Below are 20,509 nucleotides of genomic sequence, written 5' to 3' on the forward strand. Positions count from 1 at the left end.
ATGCTTTTTGAAACTATACTATTCTTATGAATGTCCTCAGACCATTTCCAAAGTCTGTGTGAGGGTTGTTTCTTGCCTTTTATTTTTGCCAGATCCAGACTGTTATTGACAATCGTGGGAACAGAGATGGTGCAAGGGAGCTACTGAGCAGAATAGTCCAGAAGAAAGCCTGGTTCTCTCCTTTTTTGATTGCTCTCCGTGAAACCCAACATGAAGACCTTGCAGATGATTTAAGTGGAAATACAGGAGGTAATCATCTTATTTCACTGGTACAGATGTGTGGATTTTTAATAGCTCTTCTTTTTTTTCTTCTTTTTTTTTTCTTTTTTTTTTTCTTTTTTTTGTACTGTTACTTAGGAAGCAGTGCAGGATTCCTACCATATTATTTTAATGAGACACTGGGACTGATGCTTTTGTTTGTCCAGGGATTTCAAAATCAAGTTATGTAACAGTTTAATTGGTAGATTTTTAAATACTGAAAATCCCTATTAAGCAATATGAGAATTACAACAGTATGGATTTAGTTACAATTAAACTGAATCTTACTTTTAAAACCCATTGGCTTTCAGTGTGATTTTTATAATCATTCATAAACATACTTTAAAAATTAATTTAAACAAACAAAACAGACTTTACCTGAATTTCTTCTTCAGTACAAGTGTTTTCTTTACAGAACAGTTTACAAATATTTTTGTCATTTTAAAGTACTTTGCATACGTTAAGACATTCAAAAGTCTCAAAACATTATAAAATTTACTAAAAATAATGCAATAAACTAGTAAAGGGGCTACTCCTTTTCATTCCTGTATAATGTTTATAGTACTGTAAAGTTATCCCATTCTTAAATATAAAAAAGAAAGCAGCCCCTAAATAATTTATCCCTTATTTTTGGTCTCCATATGTTTTATAAAATTTTAGTGACTAAATTACTTTAACAGATTTCCCATTTAGCAGCTTCAGCCTGCTCACTTGAGGAGCAGAGCTGTCTCTGTGCTTTTAGTTGCTGCATATGGGTCAGAGCATTAAGATTGAGGTAAGAAGCACATGAGGGTGTCTCTTCCAGCTTTGGACAGAAATCAGACAGTGTTCTCCCAGACACACACAGGCAGCTGTGAGATATGAGGATGCAGTTCAAAAATGGTTGGTTGAGTGTTGCAGTCTGCAGGCCAAGACCAACCAAGTCTGAACCTCAGATCATTTTGAGTGGAACTTAGGTGCTGGGAATAGCTCAGCAGCTATTGTGATCCTAATTTTCATTCTGTGTTGCAGCTGTGTGAGGTTTAAATTATTGTTTTCACTACTTTGCCATCACTAAGGCAAACAAAGTAACAGATATATAAATTATTAATATTTTTTTTCTATTCTTTTCACATTTTGCATTTCTGAATTTTTACTATAGTGCAGAAGACTATATAGGTTAAAACTGAAGTTTAATTCAGTTGTTTGATGGACTACTGAATGAATACATTTATTCCACAATTTCTTTGTAATCTTGGGTGATGTAGGCCCCAAAACAAACTGTACAGACTGATGTGTAAAGCATGAATGGTGGTGCTCTTACCAGAGGATAAGTAATTTTCCATGTACACAGTCCTGTATGTGTGTAGATATGTAAAATGTATGGTTGCAGGAGCATGCCCTGACATAAGGTCCTAGAGAAGAAACAGCTTCATTGGGCATTGTGGATGAAGAACACTGCTGCTACATTTTGTCATTGCAGCTTGACCCCCTGTGATTTCTTATAGTAAGATATGTTGTTATTAGCACAGAAATTGAGAACTTCATAAAAATAAATCTATTAACCTCTTTAAATTTAGTTTCTAATTGTAAATTAGTAAATTCTTAGCAAATATTTGTATGAAGGTCAAAATTCCAGACTATAACATTTGAGTCAAGACCAAGACCATATGTTATACTGTTATGTGCCTGATAAATACAGGTTAGTTCTGTGTTTTCTAGGCTCCACACTAAAAGAAATGAAATGTTTTGTAGAACTGCCTTAGAATTTCTCTGTATTTTCTGGGAACAGAGAATAAACAAAGTGGGATGGAGCAGACTACGAATGAAGAAACAGAAGTTACAAGCCAACCAGGATACGTCACAGAGGAGAATTTGAAACAGGAAGAAAATGTGGATGACAGTTCCAGCAGTGAGAACAGTCTGTTGGAAACATCCATAGAAAAGAATTCTGTGATGTCAGGTTTGTCCACTGACTGGTATTATGATCTGGTACCTGTGTGAATAAATGAGTAGTTTTGAAATATATTCAATACTTTTGATAGAAATATTAATATTATTAGGTTAGTATTTTATTTCACACCCATCCATAGTAGGCTTATACTATCCAATGACAACAGTAGGTTAACATTATCAACTCTGTACAGTGTTGACTAAGTTTAAGATAAGAGGAATGTTTTTATGCCACTAAAACTGCAGCTCTATTTAAAGTGCTTCTTTCTAGAAGGCTGGAAATGCTGTATAGAAAAGCATTTTTGTTTTGAGAAGTCCTTCTGTTCATTTTAATGTTTTTTAACTTACAGAATATCAGACAACCTTTCTCATGTGACATACACACTCAGAAGTACATTTTTAGTAAAAATGTTTCGGAATGGTTGTGGTCTGTTGTTCATTTAGACCACTCTTAAAAACATGCCTTGGGAGTTGATTATGAGTGACAGCAATGACAGCAACAATGCCCTAACACAGCCGTGGACCAGTGATTCAAACATGCACTGCGTGATTCAGGAAACGTGTGTGTTCCAGGCTCTCATGGAGCTCAAACAATAGTTACAGCTAAGGTTAATGCTGCCTGAAATTATACCAGTGGGCTTTCTCAGCCAAAGGAGTAGGACAGCTAAGGCTGCTCTCTTTTTATCAAACATGGATAACTTTTTTAAAATGTCTCTGAAAAGCTGGAGCCTTTCAATGTGCAACAGTAGTAGCCTATTTCTCTTTTTGCATGATATTAACAGGATGTCACACTGCTTTGTAGCAAGTACAGCAAAATTATCAACTTGGTTTTCCTGGGTTAGAACATAATATGTCAGTATAAAGAAGAGGTGCCAAAAATTTAATGATAATTCAAAGTAGATGAGACTGGATTATTCTTTCTTGATAAAGCTAAGGATCTTATTTGGCCTACTAAGGGTAGGTTTTCATTGCTGTTAGCCTGATCTTCTACTTGCCTCTAGTTGGGTTGAGAATTACAGAAAATGAGATCTATCAGTTATTAACTAGTGTGCCACAAGCTCATTGTGGATAAAAAACTGTTCTCAGCACAGAACTGGAATTAATAGAGTGAGTATTAGCAGTCTGGGCACTTGAGCAGATCTGTGCAGTGAAATGGCTAAGGGGATACAGAGTACATGTATTCCATCAGTTTGTTTCAGATTGACTTCAGTCTCATGTGGACTGTGCACCTGCAAGTAATTAGAACAAATCTCATTTGGTTTCAGCTGACAGTTCATTTCTTCTGATCTACACCAGCTCTGTGATATGAACCAAAGTGGTGTAAGTGGGGACAATTGACAGATTACCTGAAAACATGCAGTTCTGAGATGAACCAAAGCAGCAGTGTAGATGCAGAGTAACAAGGGCTGCCAGGAGGCAGTGCTGCTTGGAGATTTCTGCAGAGGAACTGCCTCACATTCAGCCATCCTCAAGTGCAGTAGCCTTTGATATTAATGCACTTGTACACTCAGACTTAACAGCACTCCGGTCTTTTTTCATTTCCTACGACCATCCTTTCTCATGATTTCATAAGACAGTAATTTTAGACCAGGAAGATTAAAATACAAATGGAACCCAGATTCTACTTCCAAGTGAGCTAGGAACCCACCTAGTTTGTAATTTGATGCTGTCAAGTGTACTCAGTTTTGCAGTACAGTCCTACAATTCCTTTATGTCTTGAAAAGGACATATTTCAAGAAGAAGCTTTTCAGGTAATTTGAAATTGCTGCCATTTGCATTGTATCTGGAGCTTCCTCTAACCCTCTTATTTAGGTAGATGAAACAGAGACAGTCAGAAGGTATGAGAGCAGTAAGGCCATAAAAACAAGTAGAAATAGATCATTGAGCCCAAGAGATAACTGGAGAAAAATTGAGCATGCAAAAACGCAGATGAGAAACTTCACACACAAAATTACACAAAAGCAAGTAAATTCACTAGGTTAACACGGATTAAGTTGCTGCAGTTACCTATATAAACACCAAATTAAATAATAGCAGCTCTCTTTTTCAAGGCTCACTTGTCATTGCATTCCATTCCATTGTCTCTCTACTTATTTAGTACTCAGTGTAAAGTGACTGAAAATCTTCCTGTGAAATCATCCTGTGAAATTCCACATTACAATGTGCAAGCAGGACTCTAAGGGAAGATTAGCAGAAGTGGTAAAAACAGCTGTTAGGATAACTCTTTTATTTTCATTTTTTTGAAAATGCTTACTGCTTTGGGTTTTTTTAAATTTATTTTCTTTTAAAATAATTCAAGTAAGTTGCCACAGTTGAAAAAGGAGAACGTTGTTCTATTCACCTTTCTTTGGAAGATGAGTATTTTACATTTCACATTACCGCTGATGTTTTCTTTTGAGAGATTGTTGTATAAGGCATGCTGCACATTGTAATTCAGATAATTGTGTACAAAACACTTTATAGATTCATATTCTCGGGACTTTTAGAAAGTCATTTTAGATGGGACACTATATGGAATAGATACAGAGAATTTTAATTTTGTCCTATTTTTTCCCTATTTTATGTGGATTTCTGGAAAGTGAAAGCAAGAGATAGCAGTGTCATCTTCATAGCTGGGAGTTCTTACTAATTCTACTAATTAGTTTGTCACAGGTCTTTGAACGTGGCTTGTAACTGGTGAGGTTTTCTTTTTTTGCCTTTCTGTTGACTGCATTCATTTGTTAGAAAAACTACTAATGCCTGACTCCTAGTGGTAGCTAAGGTAGCTTCATAACTTTACTGCATGCAGACTAGGCTCAATTTCCACCTCACTCACCAAGACTTTATAGTGTATATTTCAGGCATTCCCTTCTAGGACTCCATAAGTGCTAAATTCCATTCAGTGCTAAATTCTCATTCACAGAATCTATTTTGCCTTATGAATATTTTTTTGGGGACAATAAGTTATGAAAAATGTCTATGGACCATAATAGGATATTCACTGGAAATAACTTGATGGCAACACAGGCCCATTGTTAATTGCTCTTGCTAATTAACCGAAACATTGGTCAACACTGTTATTGCGGCTGATTCCATCTGACGCTGTGGGCTCAGTTGCAGAGTGCTGTGGGCAAGCTGACAGCTCCGGGTGGCGCTGTTGGCGGCAGGTTTTCCCGGGAGAGCTGGGTGTCTCTCTCTTGAGGCGCTATGGAAGGGCTGAGCTTTACGCGCGGCTTCCCGGGTGGCGCTGGTGCGAGGCGGGCCCGGCCCGGCAGAGGGCGAGCGGGGCGCGGCGATCCCCGAGCGGCGCCGCCGCTGCTGCTCCGCGCGGTTCGATGCCCCCATCGCTGCTCGCAGTTAGTCGGGAGCTGCGCTTTGCTCTTTTCATGTAATACCAAGAAACTTTAAAAAAAACAAAAACGCAATTCTGGTTTTGCTTTTGTTCTGCTGCAGGTGTAGCTTTCATTGCTTGCAGTGAGTAAAAGAGAAAGTTCAGTTTGCCAGCAACTTATTTTCTTTTGGCTTTTCACCTTTCTGGAAAAATACAGTGAAAGAGGACTAAAGGGGATTATGCAGGTGATGATGTCTGGAACCCCTGGTTTTAGACAATAAATCATGACCCATAGTGCCTTACCTCTGCCATGCTTTGGATATTGATCTTCCACTCCATATTTTCTTCCACAAGAAAATGAATTATATTGTTCATTTTTTTTAACCTCTAGCAAAAATAGAGAAAGTTAGATCTCAGCCATCCCCGCCTGACATTCATCTAACCTACTTTAACAACTCAGGGGGAGAGCAAACAATACACAATTGCCATTAATATTTGTACAGCAAATGTATTATGCTACATTTCTTTGCGTTTTTCATTTAGAGTCAGATGTCTCCATAGGAGATGGAAGTGTCAGTAGCTTGAATGGAAACCTGGAACACAGCTGCACTACCAGTGATTCAGGTACGTTTCCCTTCTGTTATTATTTAGTAATTGCAAAGTAAGCTCTGGGGGAAGTATTCTGTGAATGGGCTAAAATGAAACTCAGTGAAGGGCTTTCTTTCACTGTAAACTCTAGATGCCAGTTTGTTCAAATTAATTTACTTTGTTGGAAAACAGATGCCATTTTAGGCATTTTAGGTCCCGACCATCTGGTAATGGTCTGGACCTAAGTCCTAGCCCCAAAACAGTCAATTTACTGGGATCATCTGAGCAGGGCTCTAGACATCATCATCGTACGAACTGGTCAGTGAGGCAGAATGATGAAATCACACAGGTTGAAGGGACTAGAAGTCAGCCAGTGCAGTCACCTGGACAGATATTCATAATGCTGCCACACTGACGTGTTTCTTTTGCTCTCAGAGAGGAGCTAGATTGTGCCTGGCTCCCACATAGGGTGAGAGGGAATAGGAATGTTTTAGAGGCAGTGAAGGTGAGCAGAAGCATCTCCTGGGTACCTGCAGAACAATAATGAAGGTCCACTTTGAGCCCAAGTACTTTAGTAGCCCTGTTTGTAAAAGCAACCTGAGCAGTGGGGGTTGCTATCTGAGGATCTTTGTGAACCTCACATTTAAACACATGTGCATGTTCTAAATACAGTTTTAAACTAGATATTGGACTGTGTTTAAATGATACTTAGCAGACAGGTATTATCTTGCTATGTATGAAGTCTGAGTGAAACTATACATTGCTGTTGTAAAAGAGATCCCAGTATTTTTTGTCTTTTTTTTTTTTCCAAACCTCAGGCAAAGCAAACTGCGAGGTGTCCACTATTGTGATGAGCCTGTTTGCCTATACAGAATTCAAGAACTACTTTTTGGAATCTAGATTTTATAACATTTGTGCTGGGACTATGTCTTGTACAAGGGCTAGAAAAAATTCCAAATGCTTTTCAAGCCATCTGGGCCTAATAAACCTAGTATCACATCAGTAAGGTCACTGTAAATCTTGTATTTCTTATACCTGCAAAGTGTTCGTTATAAACACTTTTTAAATACTTTGAAGCTTTAAAGTATTAAAATCCACATATTTTATAAGTACACAGAAAATTCAGGATAGCTCAGATCTAAATTGCTACACTGCAGCTAAAATTTTAGTCTGTATGTTGCTAACTCAAGAGAATTTACTTTGCACTTCTTTAGCAACTGAGGAAATTCATCAGTCACATTGTATTTTTTTGCTCACTCTGTCACATGAAATGTCTGGGCACTGGAACTTCTCTGTTCTGTGGACAGACAGACACACTGTATCAGTTGCTCAGGCTGAGCCAGGCTCATGACATTTGGCAGAACGTATGTATGTGAGTATGGCCTCATTCTTTGAGATTGCTGAAGTATTTCTCAGTAAGCAAAATGGGCATTTGCTGTGTCCAGTAATCCAGAAAAAAACCCAAACACTGCAGTTTTGTGAAGAATGGAGAACAGATTTTTTCAGTGTTTACTTGCTATATGTTCTGTATTCATGTGGTTTTTAAAAGCAAGTAGTTTAAAAGTTTTTTAAAACATCCATGCTTTTTAATCATGTCTAGTAAACTCAGTGAGAGCAATAATGAGAAAAAAATTTCTAAGAAGATGCAGATGCACTATTAATGGATTTTGTAATTTGAAATGTTACAGTAAGGCTGTTGTATTAACAAAGAAGTTCATTATTACACACTGACATTATTTGGATTTTAATGCAAAGAATCATGTGGGTTCAGCTTCATTTTTATGTGCAAGGTTCATTTCACATTTTACAGAATTGTGTAGTTAGGACAATAGAATAATTACTGTGTTTCTTTTAGCCCAGAGCAGCAATTCACATGAGCCTTGTATGAAGGCAGACAACTTCCCTAATGCTACACTGTGCTTGATGAAAAATCTTTAAGTATTTAATTCTTTAATCTGTGAAAAGATTCCTGTATTAGCCTTTATCTAAACAAGGGCTGAAGAAGCTAGGAGAGAGCTAAGTTAAATATTTTTCAGGCCTGGACTGTTAATTGAGGATGTTAAGGAACTGAAATTTAACCAAACAGATGGGTGATAAAGTGCTAGTTTCAATATGATTGAGCTATTGAATTTAGCCAACCAGAAAGCAAACAAATGCTCTTCCTTAAAAGAGAGTAGTAGAGTCAGATAAATAACAGCAAGTACTCTCTGGTGCAAATGTCCCTGTGTCCAGGTAGCACTGCACTCACACTAAAAGGCAAAACAAGCAAAAAACACTTTAGAATGGCATTCAGATGTTTCCATCAGCAGTGTTTTATCAAGCTTCATTACTTTTTGTTAGTTTAATTTTATTTAATGGAATAAGGAATACTAGAAAAATATACTTACTTTGTGTGTAATGCATCAGTGATAATAAAATCCTCATCATTCTGCATTGAATGATATCATCAGGAAACAAAACTAGGGTTTTTCTCCCCTGATTTTAATCTAATAGAATGAATTTGCATTTTCTTCACTGAGGGAAGTTAATACTTGAACAGTGTTCTAAACTTATTTGTAGCAAAAAACTTCCATGAAAACTCAACTGAAATAAATCATTCTGATATTAAGATATATATACAAGTTCTGATTTCCTAAATATATGTAAATTCAAGAGACTTGATATGCTTTTCTTAAGGCTCAAAGTAATTCAACAGTATTTTTTTTTCACTTTTACATTTAGAACATTGTTTGTTTCTTCTGCAAGCTGTAGATCTAAACTCTGCCATTGCATTTCCAATAAGAGATGGAGGGCTTTGGCCTTAGGTGGCAGATGTAAATGGCTTTTTAATGAACATCCAATTGCATTATGTATGTGTCAGGCTAAGAAGCAACACAATCTACCATGAGTAGGTGTGACACATTCTACAGTTAGCTCCGTCTTGTATGGGCAATTGAATTTTCTTATCTATTTGGTCTCTATACTTTATAACTCCCTTGATCATTTTAAGTGTTCCATATCTATTTTTCTTTCTATAGCTCCATTTTTCATTCTCTGGGAAGTATTTATAAAGGTAACTCCCTTGTAAACAAATAAATTTCAGTATTTATAAAGGAGAATGTCACAGAAGCTTGGCTAGGTTATAAATACCACAGCTCCGAACACAACCTTTGTTGGTCCCAGTGCTACTGAACTGTATCACTTGAATTTATACCTAATAGCAGTCATTTCAACATAGATGGGGGAAATTGTACTGTGGTTTATTCCTCCTGCCCTGAGTGCTGACTGGATGGAAGCAGTTCTGATCCAGAGTGGCACAGGTCCTCAGAGCAGCATTGTCTAAGCTAGTGTGCTGTTTCTATTCATAAGATACTTCTGAGTAAATTAATATTTTTCCCTTTGACATTTTTCACTCCTCTAATACATATTCTGTGCCTCCTGTTTGAAACTTATATTTCGTTGTACCCTTAGATGAAGATGAAGTGGAGAGGAGAGCCTCACCTGAGCCAGATCTGACCCTGAGAGATTACCAGATGGAAGTTGCAAAGCCAGCATTGAATGGGGAGAATATTATCATATGTCTCCCTACAGGCAGTGGTAAAACCAGAGTGGCTGTTTACATTACCAAAGATCACTTGGATAAGAAGAGAAGAGCATCAGAGCCTGGAAAAGTCATAGTACTTGTTAATAAGGTAAGTTGGTCCATTTTTTAAAGAATAATATTTTTCAAACATCATGCATTGTTAATACAAACATTGTAAGATGAATATAAAGACAATTCTCAGCTTTTCCAGGTATATTTTGTTTTAAAGACATACAGATCTAGACTATCATCTCCATTGTGCCATCAGCTTTGTGTAAGCACAAATTATGTTAGTGTACCCCAGTGCAAGTGCAAATTTAGATGTGCTGTAATAACCACATTGTTGGGAAAAGTACAACTTCATTTTGTAATGAATTTTGAAAAATAAAACTGTTTTTCACATTCTGAGTTTCAGTTTGTTAATGAAGGCCACCTGATGAGTCTTACAGTAGTAATATATTGTCAGATTTTCTGATAGTTGCTTTAATTTTTCAGTTAAATTTAGCACATATAAATTAATCTTCTATTGTAATATTAAAATATAGAAAGACATTAAAGAATTTTACTGAAATTATAAACAATATCCATATTCTCTAATAAGATAAATGTGAAAGCACTTTATAAGCTCAGTTAAATAGCCAGAGCATGCATGGTTTGTTCATTCTTTGAAAGGCTCAGTTAAGCCAAAGTTCTTGTGACAAAAAGGTTCCACAGGAGAAGTTGCAGGGGGAAATTGGTTTGGGGATTTTTCCTGCCTAATTTTCTTTTGTTCCTCTAACAACATTTGTGGCAAACGGGCATGTATTTTTAATATTGTGTTTAATATGTTTTAAACTCTTTGAAAACTTTTTCTCAGGTTCCATTGGTAGAACAGCATTTAAAAAGAGAGTTTAGTCCATTCCTGAAGCGTTGGTATCAGGTTATTGGTTTAAGTGGTGATTCTCGGCTGAAAATCTCATTTCCTGAAGTTGTCAGAAGAAATGATGTCATCATCAGTACAGCACAGATCCTTGAGAATTCACTGTTAAATGCATCCAAGGAAGATGAGGAAAGTGTCCACTTATCAGGCAAGTATTTTATTCTGAAATTTTTACAGAGGGTATAAAAGTATGTCTCTGTTCTGGAAAGTTGCAGAGTAAAAATGTGCCACAATCAGTAGGGTTTTCTCAATTTATTCATTTTATAAATACAAGCTGTAGTAAAATCATATCTCAATTAACAAGCATGCAGGCCAAAATTAGACTCTGTACTTTGTTTGTACTAAATACTTGTCATGCTTCCTATTTTATCTAAATAAATTCTTAAGCACAACTTTGTGCACATGCAGTTGTACTGGTTCCACTTTCCAAGCTTGGCAGAGCGTTAAATCATATCAGACAGAAGCCATATACAGGATGAGAAAAAAACCTGTCAAAACTCAAATGCACTTGGTAGTTTGAGAAGTACAATGGAACAAAAGATAAAAGCCAATCTGTCGTAAAAATTATATTCTTTAAACTCTTGTAATTTTGCTAAAAGACAGCAATATGATGGCTTATAACTGTGTCTCTCTCAGCTCAGCAGATATAAAATTTTCCTACAACACATAAAGGAAGTTGAAGAAAGCAAAAGATAAAGAAGGAAAGATTGTTTTCCCAGAATGCTGAAGTGGCAGGTGATCTGGAAGATCAGAAGATCAGAAAGGAAATTATATTATCTGTCAGGGAGGTACAATTACAGCAGCCCATGAGGTCGGCTTCCAGGCTTGGGCTGCAGTGACCTTCCTCTGTGAGATGTTAGCTTCTCCCTCTATTTGCCTGCAATCAACTCCTTTTCAGATGGTGAAGGATGTAGGGGAGTACTGTGATATTCAAAATAATGGCCCTGAGATAAAAGTATTGGTCTGGATGTCACAGACAGCAGAGAAAGCTGAGTGGTTGGTCCAAGTCTGTCAGTGCCTGGTGCTGACTGGGGTACTGCTTGATCCAAACTAACTCCTGCAGAACCACTTGGTACCTCAGAATTGAATTCCCTCCTTCAGAATGCCTTGTTATTAACCTAGGCAGAGTACCAGCAATTTTCTTATACTTATTTCCTCTCCACTGCATCTTAAGTTAATAAACTTTCCTACATCTGAATCATTTTGGAATGCTGTATGGAGGCATCTGAACATTTCTACTGGAACTGCTGGCCTGTTTAGAACTGGGCTGAGTCCCAACCAGATTGTGTAATGAAGTGGGTTGAATGGGTTTCACACTTTGTGAAGTTTCCTTCATAAGGAGCTACATTTTTTCCAGAACTCAGGCTGCCCTGCACCTCAGGAGTTTTTTTCCGTTCTATTACACCTGTGCTCATAGGTTCAGCTGGACCAAAGCCAAGCAAGCATGAGCACAGCCAGCTCCATATCTGTGGCTGTGACTTGGGTAACTCACAGCCTTTATAAATCATCCTGATTAGTTTCAAGTTTTTTTCCAGATTTCGCTGCATACTTTTTTCATCCGTTTCCACAGAGGTCTGCATTACATGTGATATGGAATTCCAGCCTCAGTGAAATGATGGGGACTCTCTTAGTTGCTATTTATCAAATGTTTACTCTCTTCACCTAGGGCTGAAATCACTGTATGGACTTTCTAAAAGCTGTGTATCACTTCCTTAGTAGAAGAAACACATCCTTTCTGGTAGGTTAGTTTCTACACAAGTAGTTATAGAATATGCATGATGGAGATGATGGTCAAAATCAGAGGCAGTAAGTTCCTGTTGGCAGAAGAACTGAGTAACTGCCAGCACTGCTTCTGAAATCTTGCAGTGTGTAGAAATCTTGGAAATAAATAGGAATTTAGATTTGAAACTACATCACTTCAGTGCATACTGGCTTCCTGAATCACTCTGAAGGCAATCAGCTTTCCCCCGTGACATGGAGCATTGGCTTTGCTAGCAGAAGTGTTTGGTGTAGCCTTTCCAATATAACTTCCTTTGTTTAGTCTCCATCCTTCTTTAGGTTCCTCAATACCAGCTGAGACTGATTTAGCTCTCTGTTAATTTCCAGGTCCTGCTGCCAGTTGTTGTAAACTGACTTATAGTGGTGCAACAATTTGAGCACATCAATATGTTTACACATCAATGTGTAAACAAGACCATGGAAATTGTCTACATTAAAAAAATATGTAGAAGAGTTTAACCCTGACCATTTCAGTGATGTTCTTTACAGTCGTGTCCACAAACTGAATTAAAATTGTTGGAAACAATGTAAAACTAGAGAGTTACTGGCCAGCTGCAGAAGGACTGGGAGCTCCTATAAACCAGTTTTGCTGCTAGAGAAACAGAAAAATGTTCGTGATTCTTTCAACTCAGAACCTTGAAATATATGTCACTGGCTGCATGTGCAGAAAGATTAAAGATATGTTTTCTATATCTTTTGAGAAATTTGAAACAAAAAATAATTTTATTTTCTTCGTTGTACAGTATATTGTTTGCATGTAAATATACTGTGACCAAAAAGCACATTACACCTGTCTGAATTTCCATCAGTTTCCTCCGCTACAAGAGAGAGATGAGCGGTAGTGCTCCCACTAATCTGTTTGTTCTTTCCAATAACACATCCATAAAGTAATATAAATCTTTTAACTGGACACTAATAGGGAGGAAATCTCTGTGTTGCTACAAAATGAAGCATATTTTGACCACAGCAAGTCTTTCAAGAATGTCTGAAAGGCTTCTAACATATAATGTATCTTCTCAAAAGCAAACAATACGTAGTTTGTCAGACACAGTTATGGACATAAAAGACAGTATTGAGTTCAACTATGATATGTTCTTACCACTGGTAAGATATGAACAATATTTCTCTGAAATTCTTTATATAATCAGATTGTTTTTGCAAAAATATAAAGTCTTTTTTTCCATTACATGAAATGTAAAACTACTTGGCACATCGGGACTGTAGCAAAGGTTCCAAAGTCCATTAAATATATTCAGCATCCATCCACACCTTTCTCCAATACTTCAATTTCCTAGTACATTAGTTCTCAGACAAACTGATGGGTTCTTTTCAACACCATCCTTACTTGTTACAAGATTTAGTCACGCAAATTCTGCATATGAAATAGAATTATTCACTTTAGGAGTCTTTTTTTTTTTTCCAGATTTTTCCCTCATCATCATCGATGAGTGTCATCATACTCAAAAGGAAGGTGTCTACAATAACATAATGAGACGTTACTTAAAAGAAAAGATGAAGAACAGGAAGCTGGCAAAAGAAAACAAACCACTGATCCCACAGCCTCAGATTCTGGGACTTACAGCCTCACCTGGTGTAGGAGGTGCAACATCCTACTCAAAAGCTGAAGAGCATATTCTGAAAGTAAATATCCCTAGCACTTACAAACCATCAAAGGGATATTGTCTTCTTCAAGTAAAACTTCTAAAGTCAGTTTTAGGCTCCAAATAGACAATCTGATTTTTTTTTCTTGTGTACATGGAAGTCCAGCTCATAACCATTAAAAAATAATGGACATCCATATACAAATAAAGGTTACTTTACAGGAGGAGTAAGGTTACTGAAAAGGGAAGTTAAATAGTTGCCTCACTTGAAAAAAATTCCCAAGATCAGAAGCAAGGAATCCACAATGTAGTATGGTTTTAAGGTTACTGAAATTCTTACTATTCCATTGATGGCTTATAATTTACTGTGTATTTCTAAATACTAGAGACACAACATATTTTATATCTGTATTTCTAGAGTGACTAAGATGAGCATTTTTGTGAGTCCAAAAAAAATGAAAAACAATGTTTAATACTTAAACAAAGCAGAAACCACTTGTGAGATACAGGTAGCATACAAATGTGTTCTGTTTTTTTCAGTTGGAGTTACTCATTGAGGTTGCATGAACACCTGACTAAAGATAGTCTGTTAAATTCTATACTTAAAGAAACTATATTTTACTTGAAATTAAATGGTTTTGCATTAGTAATAGAAAAGTAGAATTTAGCCCAGTATGGCAGTGAAAACTCCTGACTGGTAAATTGTACCAGAACAGAATGTGATATTGAATTAGTGAGGCCTGCAAGAATGTTTTATGCTGTATTGAAGTAGACGGAATTTTGATGCAAAAACTTGCTAGCAGAAAAAGAAAATTCCTTTTCATCAACTCTGAATTCCTAGTAATAGGATTCTGGGATTTGCATCTGAAGATTAATCTGAATATGCAAGCTGAAATATACAATTACCACTGAAGATGTTAAAAAGTTCCCCTGTCAGTCTTCCTTTACCATTTTCTCTGCTCAGAATAATGTTATCATTTCCCTTATTACTTAATGACATGTACATATTTTCTCCTTGGAAGAGGTCAAAAGCAAAAAAGTCCAGTTCAGTTGTGTACTTAGCACAGAAATTCTCTCTATGTTTTCCTAGTCCAGAAAAGATTATCTCAAATTAGCTCATAACAGCTCTTACTATTATAATTAGTCTCTAATATTTATCTTCTATTTTTTCTGTTTCACCATTATATTTATTTATTTTGTGCTCTAAAATCTATTCTTCCAAAGTATTGATGCTCTATTTTCCTTCTCAAAATACTTGCTTTGCATCCTAATCTACAATTTTTTTCCTGTATGCAAGAATCACTTCTGGCCTAAAAAGTAATTTGTGCAGTTTATCTCAGATGTTTTTCAAAGACTTGGACTTTTGTGTGCTGATACTGCCTTGATCCAATTTTTGTGGGAAGAAAGCCAAGTTATCTAAACCTCAATATCTAAATAAGAAGCTCTGTTGCACTAATTCAGTTTTCATGTGAAATATCTCATTCAATATTAAAGAAATAACATTTTGTCTTCTCCCAGATCTGTGCCAATCTTGATGCATGTAGGATTATGACTGTTGAAGAGCATGCCTCCCAGCTAAAGAATCAGGTGAAGGAACCATCTAAGAAGACTGTGATTGCAGATGATAAAAAAAGGGTATGTTTTTTACAAAAAATCAGTATTAAAGTTATATTCTCCTTTAAATATGTCTTGTACGGTATCAAAAACTTTTGCCTAATGCTCTTTTTCTATGGACTTCATATGATCCAGAGTGCTAATTTGAATATTGTTACTTTCCTCTGTTTCAAAAAGTAACAGTAAAGTCAAATAGGACTAAATTTTTACTCATGTCAGTTATATTTTGAGTTATCTGGTCAAAAGGCCTTCTAAAGTTGAAATATTTGTATTGAAGTGATGATATTATTTTCAGTTGTTTTTTTTTAAGTGCTGTTTCTCAATACAAATTTTGTGATATTCTGAACTGTATATTTCCATATCACTAAACACGCTTAAAAGCCTTACTTCTTTAATTTAAGGTTTAAGTTATAAAAAATTACTCACTGTGGTACTAGCCAGTGTTTTTGTTGCCAGAATCTGCTTACTTACTTTTCCTGATCAATTTATTTCTAGGATCCATTTAAAGAGAGAATCACTGAGATCATGACAGAAATACAGAACTATTGCCAGCTGCATCCGAAGTCTGAGTTTGGAACTCAGACATATGAACAGTGGGTGATCAGAGAAGAGAGAAGAGGTAACTGCATAGCAAATATACCCCAGCTTTGGAGTTCTTTCTGTCGTTCTATATTAAGACCTTTTTTGTATTTTTGTTCCCTTCTAGCTGCGAAAGAAGAAAAACGGAGGGAACGTGTCTGTGCAGAGCACTTGAAGAAATACAATGATGCTCTCCAGATAAATGACACCATCCGAATGGTGGATGCCTACAATCACCTAAATAACTTCTATAAAGAGGAGAAAAGTAAGAAGACAGTAAGGAGTGATGATGATGATGATGATGAACCAGCAGTATCAAAACAGGATGAAACAGATGAATTTCTGATAGGTTTATTTCATGGTGAGTTTGAAATACATTGTGATATTTAATATTTGTAATCCATAATTGTGCACTAACATGGTTTACATGGGCCCATTAGTTATTGCCTCCTGGAATCTGCTGTGTTGTTTATTATCACAGTGCCTTGATATCCCAGTTCATACACTTTTGAATGCATTAAACATCATAGTGGGATCATGTCATAATATGTAACAATGGTTCTTCACCTTCCACCCAAAGCCACCTTTGTTTTTGCTGCCAGTAAGTAAAAGCTGTTTTCTGCTTTTATCCAGTGAGGTGTCCCTGAGGACACTCTTAGCAGATACATAAAATATGTATTTCAGTAGACACTCTGGGGGCGTAAAACATTGAGTAAATGGAATCCAAAAGTAATGAAATAATGAGTTCTTAACCAACCCTTCCTGCCAAAGTTCGTTTGTCTATGTACTAAGAAAGTAAAGTGCTGGCTTTAAGTTAGTTTCAGGCAAAGAACATTTAATTAGAGAATTAAACAAAAGATCAAACTGCAAAGACCAAAGTTTTTTTTCAGATCAGTCACCTTGGAACTAGGTTTCATTCTTTAATCTTTTTTACTCAGATTTTTTCCTTTACTGCCTTTGCAAGCAGAAAGAGCTAGAGAAGTTTGCTCCCATCACCCATGGCTCTTGGGTGGTACAAACAGAAATAGATTATACTGCAGAATGTGACCCAGCTTCATGTATCCAATGAACTATAAATTTTTCTCACTATTGTTGAGAAATGAAAAAAAAGAATGAAAACTATAAGTTAGATAATGTCAGCATGGTTTTAATGACTCTTCATACATGTCTATCCTTCCTTGTTTAGATTTTCAGTAGTGAGCTGTTGCTGAGAACCAAAAATTTAAACCAACTAAAAATGAAACTCAGTTTCATAAGTGTAATTTCTAGTTGCTTTTATTTTTGCAGGTAAATGAAGTCCAAAGAACCTGCCAATGAAAAATAAATTCCATTTTTTTTAGGATTTTACCGCTGAAAGTCTAGGATTAATAGAAGAATGTCTAAAATTTCTCAGCTTTAAGAGCACAATTCATCTTTGGGTGATAAGTGCCATGGGGCACTTAGTGTAGGTTTAACTAAGGTGGAAAATTATGGGAGTTTGTTACATTTATCTATTTTTTGTATGTATTTCTATGTTTGATTGGATTCAAAAATATGAATAAGACTAGTCATAAAGTCACTATCTAGGTAGAGTAACAGTTTGTGGTACATTGAGTATGATTGCCTTGGACTAGGTACACTGCAATAGTCTGCACAGGGTCATGACATCAGTGTACTAACACACCGAGTCCCTGCCTTGAAGTGTTCTTGTGTTTCATAATCATCTGATAATGACATAGGTTTTTAAATATGGTAAGTTTTTAAAAAATTTAAAACACAGAGGAATCCCCCTTCCTTCTGGTCAGTAGAGCCAATTGAAGAGAGTCATTCATTTGACAGTTCACTGAGTGCATTGTAATGTCTTGGAGCTGCAATATCAGACATGCCCATGCTGGTGTCTGCTTTACTGCATGTTTCTAGTGGGGATTCCTACTTTAATTCATGTCCTATGAACAATTTATGTCTAAATTTATAAAACCATTACCAGCTCCAAGGCTGTATATATTAATCTGTTTCTCCTTGTAAGACATTTTTCTATTATTTTAAAATAGTTTTGTAAATATTATAAGCTGTGATTTAATTCTTTATTACCGTGCATTTGACTCTGTACCAACTTTGTGTGTATAGGCAGGTTTTTTCCTTTGGCTTATTCTTACTATGAAATACAGGCAAAGTGTATGATAATGGTGATTTATTTTGGTTGATTAGTATGTATTTAGTGACTGTAAACTCACTTCAGAAATAATTGGTATGCCCCAGCTCTTCAAACTGAATGTGAATTAGCCATGCTGGGAGAGTTATATAGAAAGTTGCTCTTTGCTTTGTAGGTTTTAGGGTTTATTTTGGTTCGAGCTGTTGTTTTACATAGCTACATTTTCTTAATTTACATCTGTTCTTTTTAAAGCAAAAAAGAAACAGCTGAAAGAGTTGACTAGAAATCCAGAAAATGAAAATGAAAAGCTAACGAAGTTGAGAAATACTTTAATGGAGGAGTTCACGAAGACTGAAGAACCTCGAGGAATCATTTTCACAAAGACTCGTCAAAGTGCCTCAGCTCTTTTCCAGTGGATTAAGGACAACCCAAAATTTGAAGAAGTGGGAATTAAGGCCCATTATCTTATTGGCTCTGGACATAAGAGTGAAACGAAGCCCATGACTCAGGTATAGAACATAATGCATGTCAACATTACCTCTTGTACATGATTTTGGAAAACATCTTGTCTTAGTCCTAGGCCAGTGAACTGAAGTTCAGAGCCCAGAGTTCTGATTTCATACCAGCCAGCAACTTATCTTCATAAAGATAAATGAATAATAATGTTGACTAAAAGTGAATAATAATGTTGGAATAATGTTATTTCCACAAGTAACAAGCTTTTTTGGCTTTGGATTCTATCGCAATAGGAGTAGCCAGCGTCTGTTGCCTAGAGTAGTGTATAGCCAAGAAGGACCCAAGTTATAGCAAGGCATGGGAAGCAAAAGCAAACAAAATGGAAAGAGTAAAAATGCAATTAAATGAGTTTATGCTTATCAGGATAAGAGTAATTCACGTTATATTTTAGCTGCTGAATTGAAAAATAAGATTACAAAGGTGATTATTCCTGTCTTTTTGTACTATCATTGCTTAAATCAAATTACACCAGTTTATATGCATGCTTCACACTGATGCATAACATTGAAGGAAAACTTGCCAAAAATGATACTGGAAATATCACAATTGATCACTCAGTTGTGTCCATCTGTGTAGAATTACGTTGATTCCATACACCACATCTCTCTGGTGATTTACACTTGCACTGAAAACATTTTAAATCAAAGTACTTTGTGTCTCTTCTGTTCTCGTCCTTACTCCCCATATCAGCATTTAAGCAAAAATGGTGTGTTTTGCTGCTAGGCAGAGTCCATTTTCTTCTGCTGCCCTGAGTTTCAAGAAAAAATTCTCCCAAAAAATTCTCTCCAAAAGTTGCTTGACTTCTATCAAACTTGGAATTTAATTTCTGTGGCACATTACACAAACAAAACCAATATCTTCTGCATTTTGAAACTGAATATAGCAAATAGCAAGTTTCTGTTCCTCTGCTCAAGCTGGTGACAAACATCCAGTTGATTCAGAAGTCTGTGATTTAGATATTTTCTTTTTAAGTGTATCATAGTTGTTCTTTTTGGTGCTACTGAGATCACCAGAGTTACAGTCTCCATTTATTATGGAGAATTTTAAGTGCTTTAGAACTAGAGCTGGAAGTCTGTATTCTAATCAGAAATTACTGAAGTGATAAAAATCTTGTCTTATGGGTAAGTACTTTAAAATTTGAAAACAATAGAACAACTATATTATCGAATCTCCTAGTACCTATGACATAGACTATGAAGTTCCAAGCCCAGTTACCATAAAAGGATTGGATTCTGCTCCCTCCTCCCTCAAAATATGGTGCTGAACTCATGTTATATTCAATAGAAGCTCCTTCTTTTGCAGGATGCTTAAATGTGGTTGTTAAGGCCACTTGATGTTTGACACTCAGCTCAGAAATGATGGGACTTTAATTCCTAAACTCGTTAATTAGAATAAACTGGTAACAGAAACTAGTACTGAAAGTTAATTTGATTATTTGAATTTGCAGAATGAGCAAAGGGAAATTATTGATAAATTTCGATGTGGAAATGTAAATTTACTAATTGCTACTACTGTAGCTGAGGAAGGCCTGGACATCAAAGAATGTAACATCGTTATTCGCTACGGCCTCGTCACCAATGAAATTGCTATGGTGCAGGTAGGAATTTTCTGCATACATACCTTATTTTAATAATGCTTTTCTTTTTGCAGTGAGGAAATGGTGAATCATATACCTGGCGTTTGGAAATAATTTTTAAATACTTGAATGCTAAAAGAGAAA

At 36.1% G+C, this 20,509-nt stretch overlaps 1 protein-coding gene across 2 annotated transcripts in view; it reads left to right on the forward strand.

Moving 5' to 3' along the window:
* IFIH1 (interferon induced with helicase C domain 1) overlaps window positions 1-20,509 on the forward strand; it is a 28,308-nt gene that overhangs the window by 2,270 nt on the left and 5,529 nt on the right. The window contains exons 2-12 of one of the 2 annotated variants that reach the window (XM_058809917.1): window positions 93-249; window positions 2,030-2,200; window positions 6,044-6,124; window positions 9,659-9,759; window positions 10,507-10,717; window positions 13,772-13,989; window positions 15,468-15,584; window positions 16,059-16,182; window positions 16,270-16,503; window positions 18,526-18,782; window positions 20,237-20,386. In XM_058809917.1, coding sequence (XP_058665900.1) covers window positions 93-249; window positions 2,030-2,200; window positions 6,044-6,124; window positions 9,659-9,759; window positions 10,507-10,717; window positions 13,772-13,989; window positions 15,468-15,584; window positions 16,059-16,182; window positions 16,270-16,503; window positions 18,526-18,782; window positions 20,237-20,386 — 1,821 coding nt within the window. Of the gene's footprint in view, window positions 1-92; window positions 250-2,029; window positions 2,201-6,043; window positions 6,125-9,538; window positions 9,760-10,506; window positions 10,718-13,771; window positions 13,990-15,467; window positions 15,585-16,058; window positions 16,183-16,269; window positions 16,504-18,525; window positions 18,783-20,236; window positions 20,387-20,509 lie in introns of both variants that reach the window. The other variant, XM_058809916.1, reaches the window with a different exon arrangement.

This window comes from Ammospiza caudacuta, chromosome 8 (genome assembly GCF_027887145.1).
Source record: "Ammospiza caudacuta isolate bAmmCau1 chromosome 8, bAmmCau1.pri, whole genome shotgun sequence".
In the NCBI taxonomy this organism is placed as follows: Eukaryota; Metazoa; Chordata; class Aves; order Passeriformes; family Passerellidae; genus Ammospiza; species Ammospiza caudacuta.